The following is a 14,945-nucleotide window of genomic DNA, read 5'->3' on the forward strand; positions in this document are numbered from 1 at the left end:
AGATATTCTGGCCTAAATTTTCAACAGAAGAGTGTGAGGCAATATACACAGGAAAATGCATTCATTGTATGCGATCAGCTACAAAACCTATTGATGCACTGCATACAGCTCATGGAGTGAGAAGTGGAAACTTATAAATGACTGCCCTTCCACAACCTCTCCCAAAATAGTGCCTTATGCAGATCTTGCATCTAATCATCACAGCCTCTGTTTACTGTAAAATGTTCTCCTTAAGACTACTCTAAATGTCTCACAGCAACTTCAGCCACTGTGCAGCCCAAATGCCCAGCAGAATGAGGCTACGCCTAACACCACATAACATTCACTAAAGTCCTGGTACAGCCTCTTCATTTGCTCTTTCTGTCTTCTAAAGTATTGGTGGTGGATCTTGAAAACCTTGATTTAAAGTGGCTGCAGGTATTTGTGAGACTACTCCCAGGCACAACAGTTAAGGTCAGCAGGGACATACCAGACATACACTTGAATGCACCATATGCAGCAACAGCAATGTGTCCATGAAGGCTCTGTTCTCTGACCCTTAACAGTTCGAAGAAGTTTGAGTTTGGTGACCTTCAGAGCAAAATACACCTATCTTCTTTACTACTTGATGCACTAATTTGTATTTCAAATTCTTTTAAATGAAGTACCTATCTGTCAGGATGATAGGCACTGTACAGAACTTGCAAACAGAAAAAGAACTATATAAAGCAATCAGAGAAGCCTTTTATTCAGCTGTTAGAGTAAATGACAGATAGGCTCATTATGCAATTCCCCTAGCTCTTCTTAATACACCTGACCCTTAGAACTACATCACATGTTTCATCAGTATTGTAGTTTGAAATACTTTAAAAACAGTGCAGTAATGCCTTATGGCAATGATTTCACAGCACTGTTCTTGGGCACAAAGAACTGATGATTCCCAAAGCATAAATATACATCACACAACTTATCCAATGAGGAAAACAAAAGAGAAAGTGTGAAAACAGAGTCAATACAGCAACTTCAACTTCCATTATCATAAAACATTTTCATAAAACAAATAGAAGAAAACATGCATATGGCAACATTAATTATAATACCTTCTTAAATTCTGATGGAAATTGTGCAAAATCCTCTTCAAGAGACTTTGCACACTTTTTAAGTAATTTTCAGTAACTCATTAAGTGTTCATCCATTGGCAAACTAGATTATATAGTGAGGAATGGGGGATAATGGGAAAATAGCAAAACAGACCCAAACGTGACAGTGACTTTACCTGCTGCCGCTTCTCAAATTCTAACTTGATACGAGATTTGATGCAGTTGCATGTGTCCTGATAGGTCTGCTGCAGCGCAAGTTCCATGAGATGTTTGTGGTACGCTCCTGCCAAGTTTCCACAGATAAAAATGATTACATTTGCCAACATCTAGAGGTTTAGAAAAAAAAAAAAAAAAAGAGCCAAGTGTCAGGGAAAATATTTAAACAAGTCAGCAGAATATAGCTTTTGTTTCAAGTTTCTTTCTAGCAAAGGTTTACCTTTCACAAAGCCTTCATAATGAGAGACAAAATCCCCAGAGATAATACTATTTTAATTTGGGATGAAATAGGAATGCTGATGAACCACACATTTGCCTATTTAATGAGGTATATGTTTTCTGAAAAAGAAATTCAGCTCATGCTCTATATCCACTGCTGAGTATTAATTAGGTAGGAACATGATTTACTGGTGCTAAAAGATAGCTATGGCTCCTAATAACACCAGCAGAAGCCACGTCAAGCTCTTTTGGCAAAACAATCTCTTTTGAAGTGCCATGTGATCAAGGGGTGAAAAGATTCACCTATATCAACAGCCTGACCAGCATTTTATCTCGGCCTGACCCACTACTATCCTACAGCCAGCTATAAATATTAACCTTGGCGATAGTAAACAAAATTTAAGGAACTAAGATCTCTCTCTCTGCTGGAATACTGTTATCTACTACCAAGATTTGCCTAAAACACAAAGCTAAATCAATAAAATTTAGGTTCAACATCAGATGCTCAGTGGGCACAACAATACATGAACATGAGAATTAAGTTTGCTTAAAGAATCTTTTTTTATTTATTAATTGTATGGAACATTACAGAGCCAGTAAAGAGAGGATGGAGGCAGCTCTTTCCTGTACTTCTAACTGCAAAAAGGACAGCATACTGCTTGGGGATGCTAGCACTTTCAACTATCCCCGTTTTACTGTTGCAAAGAGAGAGACCTGGTTACTCACCCTAGGTGAATCAGAGCAAGAACAACACATCAGAGAAATGAAACCAATTCTTAATTCAGTAAAAGAGATCATACTACAAGAGAACTGAGACTGAGATTCAGCTGCATGGTGGTCAGCCTGGGTCCCCATCCATAAGGCCATCAGTGCACCATACAGCCTGGATCGCAAGGACTGTACCACGTAGTGCTTGTGGTCTGGAAGGTGGGGAGGAAGAAGGGAGGCTACAATTTCATCAATCCTCCACAGTTAATCCAATCATGAGACTTACGGTAGATTTACACAGTGATCATTCATGGTTCTTTTTGATGTTCCTACTTATCAGATAGTCTTTTGTGGACTGCTAGTAGTGAAAGAGCCAGTGACGTCAAAAAAAATACAGATGGTATGCTACAGTGGTCCAAAGAAAAGAGATGGGTCTTCCTATTAATGGAAGTCCTTCTTTACTCACAAAAATTACATGAAGTTTCAATTCTCCTTTTATAAATGCACATTTTAAAATTAAAGTTTTCAAGAAATGTTTTTATTTTCCTCACAAACAATACCATCATTACAGATGATATCTGTTTCTCTGTCTGCGACATATTTGAAGTCTAATCTCTCATGGTTCCCCAGAGCTAGAAGTAGGAACTGTTCAACTTAGCAACAGGATTAATGTTTTGCAGTTTGATAAAATTTTTCTTTCCCTATAATTTTAAGATCATGGCATTATCACATTTCTGAAAGCAACACTGAGTTTTTAAAATTTTCTAAAATACATAATTCAAATATAAAAACAAGGATAAAAATCTACATTTCTCATTTTCTCCAAAGAACTTCTATTACTAAGCAGAGAGATATAATTTAAAGTAGAGAGAATAATTTAACTGAAATATTTCCCAACAGCCAACAATTAAAAAAATTATAAAATACCTTGTCTTTGAATTGGGCACATAAGAGATGATGGTACAGTGAAAAACAGTTTAACTCAAAATCTTTCTATATTTCTTTGTTTGTAAATCACAGCAGCTTGATTCTGCTTGGATGTCAGTAACGGCATGGTATTCCCAGTAGGCGTGGATGAGCGAGCAAGGATTCCTAGGAGAGACTACAGTGCAGGGGTAGTGCACTCCAGTTGCCCAGCCCAGCTACTATTTTATGAAATGAAACCATGAAATGGGAACAAATGCCTGAAAATAAAGATTGCTGGGCACAGAAAAGACCAGAATACAACCAATCCAAATAAAGAAAATAATATGATAGCTAGATGGAGGAGTAAATTATGAGTATCACCTTCACAGGCATAGAAAAACAGATTACAGTTTTATGACTGAACCAGCTCAAGTGAGAAAATAGACGGAAACAAGTGACTGACAGGCAAGGTGGCTAATTAACCAGGCTTGGCAGATTCTCAATGGCGTAATTCAGCCCACATGAATCTCTGCGCTGGCTTCCAGTACCTGAATTAAGGCACCCAAAGGCAAGTCAGATAGCTCAGCCTTTGCTAGATTTATTGTAGCTGTAACATAAGTACATGAGGGATTATGTAGAGATCACATTTTTTTGGCCAGCATGGAGTCCATTCAGAAATGTGTCACAGGTATTAGAGCAATTTTCCAAGAAATGGTTGAACTGGTTTCTAACTTATCCTCAGACTGACAGATTTTTGCTTGCTCTTTGATGCTGCCACAGCAGCTATTTCTGTATCTGTCCCTGAAAAGTTATTGAGTGAGACACATGAAGGTTATAGACTGTTCAATGGAAAATATAATAAATATGATAAAATAAAAAAAATATATATATATAATTCTTGCTTAGTATCTCCCTTCTCCTAAGTCTTGCCTTTTTTTTTTCTGAACAGTGCCCCGTGGCTTCAACAAACAGACTGAAGAAGTGTTCCATCCAGGTTTGCTCTAAAGTCTCATAGGCATTCTCCTAGGAGGAACAGGTTCAAATTTTCTGGACTGAGGAAAACTTAAACCCATTTCCCACTTCCTGAGCAAGTGCTCTAACTACTACGCAATTGTGCAAAAAATTCCTCCTATTCCTCTGTGAGGCACCTGCTCTGAAAAGAAGATCCCATGTTCTGAATCCTACCCGGAATGGATCACCTACAACACAACCCTGAATCAGACTAGCTTCCTGCCTAGCCATTTCTCCAGGCTCAGATCAGACAAATGAACAAAGCCTCCTGGAAGCTGCCTCTCATTTCACCATGTAGAAACACTGAGTCACACAGCAGAAGTTTCAGCCTCTCTGTACAGTGTGTTAAGAGACAATCTCCTGGGCCTTCTGCACCCTAAAGATATCTGTTAACTGTACACTGTGGCCAAGTTCCTGCCTAATCAATGCCTGAATTCCATGTCTAAACAAAGTGATCTAAATATGAGTCAAAGATTATGCAAGGAAGTCCATGATACCACTGCAAAGTGACCCTAGGTACCCAAAGCACCATCCAGTGCCTCTAGTCACTCAAGGAACTTGACCATGCCTTATCTCTGTTTCTTCTCTTTTGATCTACAGAGACCTGTATGCACCTCCAGGCAATGGGGCATTTTCTGAATTGTATTTTTACATTCAAATATATGTATCTTTCATTATCAGTGAATATAAGATTGTTTGAAATATCATACATCTAGTGCTTAACTGACAAAATAGACTGTATTTAAAAGCAAAAGAAGACAAAGTAGCTATGACTAATTTCTCAAAATAGTGAAGTCAACTGAGTTGCTCAAAAACTGTAGTGTATTATATAGATTACACAGTGATGCTGCATGTTGCTAGTTCAGCTGATGAAAGCTGCCTACAAAGGTGCATGTATAGAAGGAAGTACTATGCTACACAAGAACAAAAGAATTATAATATAGGCTGCTGATACTAAAGGATAAAATATTTGTTAAACATCTGCGTAACTGCTGTTCAACTACTGATTACAAAAATTAAAGTTCTCTACAGAGTTTCCCCAACTGGAAAACCGCCAATTAATGTGTTACGTTGTCACATTTATTCTGCCATTTTAGATACTGTTCAGATCCTTCCTGCAATTCTTCCATGAACAGAATTTTTACAAAAAAAATTTTAATAACCTTTTAAATAGCTATATTCCAGTTTTCCTCTGAATAAAAAAGCTAAGGAAATAGAGTGGAGAAGACAAGCTATAATTTATGACATCTATATGACAATCAATGGGTGAAAAAAGAATTCTTGCGTCATTGCCAAGGTCCCACTTCTTTGGCTCTGCAAAGATGAATGGTTTCTCTCCCCATTTGATCTATCTTTTGATGGTCTGTGGTGTGACTAGCCAAGCTAGGGAACAAGTTAATGTCTATACTTCTTTTGGAATATGCAAGGTTTTAGATTCAGGCAAAATTTAGCTAGAAAGAAGAATACTGGGCACACTTAAGAGCTGAAAAGCAGCATTTAAAAAGGAAATGCTTAGCAACAGTTCCCATTATTTGTTCTCATGGACAGCATGTACTATGAGAAAATCCATTATTTTAGTATATGTATTGAGAAGGTTCTCCAGCTTTTCCATGGAACACTGCTGCCCATGGAGCTCTGGCAAGTCATACGATGTTGGCTTGGGTTTTTTTTCATACTTCCAGAGTATGGAGGTCCAAAGCTGGAGTTCTAACATTCTAGTGCATTTCAAAATCAGCAATATCTATAGCTGTGTAATGACTAACAGGAAGGATCATGGCCTACAGAATTGCAAATGGGAGACGGTTTGTCCATAAGGCAACTGCCCTTTCAAAAAACAAGTAGTTTTGGGAGCAGCAAAATTAACGAAGTCTGGATTCCTATGGATTTATATCCTTTTATCCCTTTATTTCCTTATTTACACAATAATCCCAACTCCTCACACAGGCAAAAGAAAACTGTGTTATAACTGGACTAGAATTAGTAATCAAGTGCTCACAGGTCCACCAGCTGCTGTCAGACCGTTACAAAAACTGGCTTTTGCCTACATTTGCCTTAGTGAAGGCACCAATCTCAGGGTCTCTGTGGTGAAAGTTCCTGTCTTTCACAAAGAAATGGAGGGAAGTAGTAAACCTTCTCACTTCTGTCTCTGTTTCAAAGTTGATGGTATCAGTCCATGAATCAAAAAGTCATTTGGGAGCAGAGCATGACAGGTGGAAGGACAGACAGAATATGGATAGAGTAATTGCAGAGTAATTTCCCTAGGAAATAAGAATAAAAAATATTTTCTTTCATTACTGTAGCATTATACATAACACTTTGAAAAGTAAAAGTTATTTAAATCCTCATATATTCAGTGAAGACCACAATAAGAACATACAACAAATGAACAGAAGAACAAGGAAGCTCCAGTATCCACAGACCCTTGGTCTATATCAAGCAGAATCTCAAATGTTTTTCAAAAAGATCAAGAAATAAGAAAAAAACCTGCAATTCTGCAAGAAACATCCCAATTAAAAAAGCTAAGATTTACCTCAAATAACTGAGAATCAACAAAAATAATAGTTTGAATTGCTTATTATCCCAGCCATCAGCAAACTGATCCATATTTTCAGTCCTAAATAAACCTGTATGTGGAAAAGTCCCTTTCTGGATGTTGATTTGATGTTATTTGTTTTTTAAAAGATGGAAAGTTGTAAACTTGTGACTATGTCACAATGTGTTCTAATTTGTATGTGTAATTCTCTTTGTAGCCTTTGCAATCAGAGCGTTGGCTGCATGAGCAAGATACTCTTTTTCTGTAATATTTATGCCATTTGATGTGATTTTCTTTTTATTACTATTACAGACTGAGGTTTCTTATAACTCCAAGCTGTTCTGCAGAATGACTGGATTCATTTTATTCAGCTCTGCATGTACACAGAGCCTTTCTATATGCCAGCATGAATGAAAACAGATCATAAACTGTAAATTCTTGAATCAAAACCCAGGAGAAATACACTAAAAAAAGGATCGGAATTATTGTTGTTTCAATTACCTCTGTGTAATACACTTACTCAATATTAGTGATCTAATCAATGATTCGTCATATTTTTAATATAAAATATTTGTAAGTTGTTGCCAAAAAAGAACTCCTGTTCTCTTCAAACATTTCAGAAGGAAGCAGCCAGCCACTGCACTCCTCTTTTTGCCTGTAGAGAGACAAGCTCTTTCTGTGATTACATGTCCTTGATGGATCATTTTAATTTTTTACTTTGTTTTTTTAAAACTATTCAAACACACTTGAATATACAATTAATTGTAAGAAAACAAAAGAAAAGCAAGAATTGCAAACCTATTTAGCTATATATTTAGGTAAAAGTAGAAGTAACTTAGGCTTGAATTCTGGAAGCAGAATTTGTGAACAGCTTAAAAACTAAAGTGTTATCCCCAAAAGACTGAAATTTATTTTTAGGTTCTGGATCTGATATAGGAATGAGTACTGAATTACTATAAAAAATGGCATAAAATTTAAACAATTACTTAATAAAAAAAAATCTATGGGGTAATAAATCAATCTACAATATATTCCAGAAGTAGTCCCATGTCTGATTGTTGAGATACCCTCAGTCTTTTCAAAGAAATTAATCTGCTTCACAAAAAACCCTAAAATCTTTAGTATAAATATATTTACTTATAGGCCCAGCAATCTGCTGCCAAGTCAAATGTGTAACAGTAGATTACTCTTCCCTTTTCCTCAGCAGGAATATTATTAGGATCTCTCTACTATCTACCAATTTTCATGAAATTTGTATCTCTAAACATCTCTGCTTTTGACAAGTTTTGCAGAAATTGAGCAATAGCATGAAGTCACCAGAAGAAGAAAGGACGAACAGATAAATGAACTGATAATCACATAAGCTTTGTTTCTTAAAGAAATGAGGCTAAACATAATGTAATGAAATTAGGCAGTTTATTAATGCCCTAATTACAATTAATTTCCTACAACCCCAGTCTCCGTGTGTTCATTTCGTTCTTTACTCCAGGTTTCCTTGGTTAGGGTAAAGAGTCTCCATGTCAGTGCTGCTTTTGGATCTAATATCCCAGATTCTTAGACAGGCATGTCAGTGTTTGGGATAACTCCACAAGAATTTATGTAAGAGAGGACTGGATATCTTTAATATTTTCCCCTCAGAATGCATATGTTTTGCATAATCTATCCTTTAATTCTGGTTACCAAATGGTCTTTTTTTTTCTGGAGACAAATCTGCCAGGTTACTTCCTTCTTCCATTTTCAGATTAATTTAAATCCCAGAGTTTATTTTTTGTTTTTCACAGAATCACAGAATAATTGAGGTTGGAAGGGACCTCTGGAGATCATCTAAGTCCAACCCCCCTGATCAAGCAGGGTCACCTACAGCACATTGTACAGGATCGTGTCCAGGCGCGTTTTGAATATCTCCAGAGAAGGAGACTCCACAACCTCTCTGGGCAACCTCTTCCAGTGCTCTGTCACCCTCACAGTGAAAAAGTATTTCCTCATGTTCAGATGGAAGCGTCTGTGTTTCAGTTTGTGCCCGTTGCCTCACGTCCTGTCGCTGGGCACCACTGAAAAGAGTCTGGTCCCATCCTCTTGACACCCTCCCTTCAGGTATTTATATAAATCGATAAGATCCCCTCTCAGTCTTCTCTTCTCCAAGCTAAACAGGCGCAGCTCTCTCAGCCCTTCCTCATAAGAGAGATGTTCCACTCCCCTAATCATCTTTGCAGCCCTTCACTGGACTTGCTCCAGTAGTGCCACATCCCTCTTGTACTGGGGAGCCCAGAACTGGACACAGCACTGCGGATGTGGCCTCACCAGGGCTGAGGAGAGGGGGAGAATCACCTCCCTCGACCTGCTGGCAACACTCTTCCTGATGCACCCCAGGATACCATTGGCCTTCTTGGCCACAAGGGCACATTGCTGCCTCATGCTTAACTTGGTGTCCACCAGCACTCCCAGGTCTTTCCAGCAGATATCAGGATGGTTGAAGACCCCCATGAGAACCAGGGCCTGTGATCGTGAGGCTACTTCCAGCTGTCTGTAGAAGGCCTCATCAACTTCCTCTTCCTGATCAGGTGGCCTGTAGTAAACACCCACAACAATGTCACTCATGTTAGCCTGCCCTTTAATCCTTTACTCATAAGCTCTCAATTCGCTCTTTCAGATGCACAGAGGCAGATTTCTACCATTATAACATCCAGTTCTGGTTCACAGTCCTGATGTTTAAAATAGTAAATGGTGGATATCAGTATGAAGGCAGCTGATGGCTAAGTGCAGCACATATCTGCTAGCTTCTATTTTATATGTACTTAAAATTCCATATAGATGTTATATACTCACATTTCAATGGAAAAAAATATTCACATATCATGATCCCATTAGAAAGGACAGAATACTCATCTATCAAATAGAACAGCCACCTATTAAGCGTACATTTGCAAAAGATTTTACAGAGAATGGAATCAACTTTAATTCAGCAATCACAGAATGATAAATTTTGGAACCCATATAGGGAACCTTGATTTAATTTCTTTTAAATTATTTAATACTCCTGAATTATTTTCCTTTTATTATTGATGAAAAGAAATAGAAAAAAAATTGAAAACTTCTATTCTTCTTGAATTTAAAACCATTGAATGCACTCAGAAAACAAGTGTTAAGCACATTTTTTCTGCATTCTTTACTAATATATTAACTTGTAGAATGTCTAATTGGAAATGGGATTACCCTTAAACTGTAATGATAATGTTTTCAGCTTTCTTCCCACTCCCTTACTACTTTAGCAATAGCTATAATGGTAGTTCATATTGTGCATAAATTACACTACATACTATATATGCTACAGACTCTCAGGTATCAATACACAATGAAATTAAAATCAATGGACAGTTTAGTATTACATGAATAAATTCCTATATGAAAATTTTTCTCTATCAACATTCATAATGAACTGGCAAAACTTTTTTTCTAGGAAATATTCCTCAAGTTTTCAGTGTGCGTGTCTGATGAGTAAGGCAAATCTTTATCAAGATCATTATTCATAATTTGGCAGTCTGTGTCAGGATACAGTGGTCTCTGACTATGTACTTTAGGGAAGAAGGATATGGAGTGGAAGGGAGAAAAACAATAATAGGGTATAAAATGGGGAAAATTATGACCTACAGAAGTGGACTAAACTAATTCCCAAATGTTCTCAGCCAGAATTTTTAATGATGACAGTCCTATATGCATTTGTAATGTTTTTAGGATGTTGGTTATCTATTTAAACTCTTTTGAGATCTCCAATCAGCACTCAGATTAATTCTTAATTAGAAGACACCTAACAGGAAAAATTTAGTCTCTTGAAACCTTAAAGTTCAGTTTTCTGGTGTCAGACAAGTGCTATCAAGAGTCAGCAATATCACAGTTTCTCAGGACAAAGAAAGTTTTTAATTTGGTTCAGAAAGAATAAACTACATATTAAAACCTCTTCATGCTTCTGCTGCCAACTCATTTAATCTGTATCAGTCTTTGCATAAAAAGATGCCATTTTTTCTCCTTCATGCCTCAAAATTGCCAAGATGTTGTTCGTCAAGACAGGCTTCCTATCCCAAAGCCTTAGTGTGAAACTCATTAGAAAGCCTAAAACAAAGTTTTTTTAATATGAATTACATGGTGTGTGTGGGGGGGTAAATTCTGACTAATATCTCAAAAGTCAACACTATATCTCACTTTCACATCAGTATAAGAGCCAACCCGTCAGCCAGCAACATGTGCCCCATTATAGATGCCTAAAATATTACACAGGAATAGGCTATTACTCCTATATATCAGCTAGTTTAGCTGATAGCAATGATTAAAAAGATGTAGATATTTGTGCAGGGAAAAGACATCTCCATGCTTCCATTTTAATTCAAGTATTTTTAGTCCAAGTATGAATGCAGTATCATATTTTTAAAGCTTAGTGTCACATTTGCTACCTTCTAGGCTAGTACCAAAGCAGTTTTAAGTGAGATATTACACATGACAGTTCATAATTCTATTATTTCTTCTAGAGTTTTCTTATAACTTTTGGATGAATACTACCCAGTCCTTCCTATCTGAGTGTTCAGACCACCTATTCGCACCATAACCTCTTCTACCTCACCTCTATTTCAGACTGATTCTATCCTGACTCCTTTCCCTTCTCCCCTGAAAGGATTTTAGTGGGGGAATTTCTTCAGTGAAGAGGGATGCAGGAATCGTTTCTCTGCAGTGGCCTTTTGTTACTGAGCTGCTGCCAGACGGATTGGCCACGTAATGAATGGGAGATTGGTTTGGCTCACTGCCATGACTCTAGATGGTATCCAGTTTGAGTTATATACTTTCAACTATATGTTCTTCAAACTCTGCGTAATTGCATACAAAGGCATTTTGCAACACGCCTCTTTTAACATTTGCACAGAGGAAATGTTTTCACTTTGGCTGATTAACTCCGGTGGAGCAAATAGATTCGAAGACTGCTGATAAAGCATGTCTGATCACATGCAGATTAGCAGAATGACTTTTTCTAGCAGTAAAAATTGCCACTGCAACAGACAGAAGACACAAAGTGAATTCAGATGACCTGTAAGCATTTCTGTGGTTAGGCTACAGTGCATCTGAGGCAAGTATTATTTTAATTTAAATGAATTACAATTAAAACAGTTTACAATTACATAATATTTAAAGTAAAAATTCAGGTTTCCATATTATCATCTTCTGACAGATTTTCAAATATTTTGATTGCTCATATTTTAATTTCCTCTTTCTTGGGATCAAAATATTCTCTAGAGGCTTTGCATGAGAGAGGAGCCTACAAATTCTATGTACCATAAAAGAAGTAGGTTTTACGTTATGAATTTATGGTGCCAAAATGAAATTCTGGCAGTGAACATGACACTTCATTTGAAAAAATCAAATGGCTCTAATATTATGAACATGAAGACAAATACTAGTTTGTCCACTAAACTGGCAATGATTCCATTTCCATGATGACCTTGTCTATGAAAACCTACAGTTCTGCCTAAGAAGCAGATTTTTCATTTAAAGCTTTTCATACAGATTGGTTTACAGTTTATATACTACATTTATAAGTATTTTAGAAAAAACAAGCTGCGAGTGTCTATTATTTAAATACATTTCAATGCTTTGCAAAACCTGACAAGCCTTCCTACATACAAAGAGTAATTTACCAGCAATATGAAGAAAAGAATATTCCAATTTTCAGATGACTGTAGTCATACTGTTATTATAATTATTAATCACTGCATTCATTCCCAAATTTGACTGGAATATTACTGGAATGCTATGGATAAAGGAGAAGTATTTAAATGAAAATACAATCTATTTTTACAAATTCTGACGCATATGTAAAAACCAAAAATGAAGAAGCAACTTTCATTCTCTAATGTAGCTAGAGCATATTTCTGTTTGTATTTGTAAAGATGCTTGTTGTGAACGTAGTATGTTCCATGCTAATAGAAAAATTACATCTTAGATGCTCCCAAACAGTAATATGAATGTGAGTAATATCAATGTAGAAAGAACTTTTGACTTGCATCTTTTTTAACATTTGGAATATACAGTGTTTACTCTCTACCAGAGAAATAAACCCATGCAAAATGCAAACACCTACTGAAAAGCCACCCGTTTCAGCTGCCAATACAAGTTATCTTATGTAGCAAGGTAAGTTCCACCCTGCAACCTACCTTTTAATAATACCGCACGCATTTAAAAAAGATATGACAATACATCATGAAGATACAAGGTAATAAACAAACTCAGAAAGACCTGGACTAATGTCTCTCACACACTAGCCATTGTCAATCAGAGAAGGATGTCCAAGCAGCCACAAGCTGCAAAGTAATGTGCTATCTCTGGGAGAAGCAGTTCTCCTCACCAAACACAGCGATTTGTTTCAGTTTGCTTTTCAAACACATAAGTCAATCACTTAAACTGAGAAAGGGAGTCTGATTCATTGCTGTTCAGGCTTATGCATTATCAACTTATGGGTATGGTTCTGTTAGCCTTTTGCCCTTCATAAGTAAAGAGAACGTTCCAGTCTTCCACCTCTGGAGGAATTCCCACTGCCCTTGGTGATGTTGCACATAGGTGGCCTCAAGGATGCTGTCCTGATACATCTGTTCCTGAGGAAAAAGCTCCTCTGAAGTTTCTGTGTGGCCTCTAAAGTCTGAGTAGGATATCAAGATACTGAAAGGTGCCACAATGCATGCAGCTATCCAAACACTGCTCAAAAGCTTCACTAAAAGGAAGAGGGCACCAGCTTGTCCTAGATGAAGGACACCAGAAGTAGTCTGACTCCCCAGGGAGCTGGCAACTGTCTGGAAGTCCAGAAGAAAGATGCTAGAGCAGCGTGGCAAGAAATAGCTCTCTCCAAGAGAAGGCCTGGAATATGAACTCTCCTTATCTGAATGTTTTTCACTTCTTGCTGTCTCAAGGGTAGTCACCCTAGTGGGTGCTTCTCTGCCTCCATAAAACTGACCATGCAATGAAGGGCAGATTGGTCAGGCTCACTGTCATGGCTTTAGATGGTATCTAGAAAGAATAAAGAACAGTGACTTGACAGCAATAGCACAAGGGCAAGGGTCCTCCTTGCCCTTATTGCCCAGGCTGTGGAAGAGGTCCCAGCACACTGCATCATCTGATGGACAGAGAATGGCTTCAAGGCGGTCCTTCACAACGTGCTCCTCTTGAAGTTAGCAGCAGCAAGAGTAATGGTGGTTAGAGACAGGTAGCTGTGCAGCTGTGGAAAAAAGAGTCTCAGAGGCTGAATCAATCCCAGGATCCTGTATAGGGACTGCTAACAGGAGTACAGGCTGCACAAGAGGCAACCACCTTGAGTAGGTCTAATGCAGACCCAGATGAATAGAAAAGAAATTCATGCTCAACAGAAAATAAACATTTGCTACTCTTGTTCTGTTCCTGTTCTGAAAGGATCTTCATCAAAAATACTTCATAGGCTAGCAAAGGAAACCGTTGTATCTTCTGTTGTTCTGTGTTTTGTGGAACTGCCAACATTGCCTGTGCGGCTGAGGGTAAATGTATCCCCACTGTAATTACACAAATATGGATGTTTCTAATGCCAAGAAGAAAAACAGCATTCATACCAGTAAAAACAAAAAGTCTACCCAATTATTAAAAAAAAATCACTTTTAAAAATTTATAACACTATCCTCATTTGGTGGATTTCCATGGTCAGAATTCATCATCTCAACATGATAAGCAAAGCTTGTTAAGATCTGGCATCTGTCTAAGTTATATTCTCATTTGTAACTCGTTGTATTAGGAAATCATCTTTAAGATCAGAAGAGAAGAGTATGCTTTTTGAAGAAGAAAGTGAGGCGTTGGCAAGACAAGGATAAATGAGTTTGATTATCCACAAGAAAATAAAGATGGTTGTTGTATGATCTTTGATCAGTTTTTAGATAGTTACAGCCTCTTCTTTTACCACTTTACATTAGGAATCTCAGACACAGTCATGTGCTGGCACTATAACCTCTTCATACACTACTCTGGAAAGAAATGAAATTCAATTCCCTCCATTTTCATGAAAAGAATATGATTTCAATTTCAATTCAATTCAATGTTTCAAGTATTTCAAGCAATGTCATTGGATTCACCCCTTAAAACATAATCAGTACTTCATAAACAGACAATGACAGGGAAGAGCAATTCAGGGGATCTGTTTCTATTTGTTACACAATATGTTCTATTCCTGGCTTAGTACTCCAGGTGCTATTTTAATATGAACAATATATATTCACATT

At 37.3% G+C, this 14,945-nt stretch overlaps 1 protein-coding gene across 1 annotated transcript in view; it reads right to left on the bottom strand.

Moving 5' to 3' along the window:
• The window catches only part of ADCY2 (adenylate cyclase 2), a 197,547-nt gene that overhangs the window by 102,046 nt on the left and 80,556 nt on the right, over positions 1-14,945 (bottom strand). The window contains exon 4 of the mRNA XM_067291033.1: positions 1,256-1,405. Coding sequence (XP_067147134.1) covers positions 1,256-1,405 — 150 coding nt within the window. The remainder of the gene's footprint in view (positions 1-1,255; positions 1,406-14,945) is intronic.

This window comes from Apteryx mantelli, chromosome 2 (assembly GCF_036417845.1).
Source record: "Apteryx mantelli isolate bAptMan1 chromosome 2, bAptMan1.hap1, whole genome shotgun sequence".
Taxonomy (NCBI): domain Eukaryota; kingdom Metazoa; phylum Chordata; class Aves; order Apterygiformes; family Apterygidae; genus Apteryx; species Apteryx mantelli.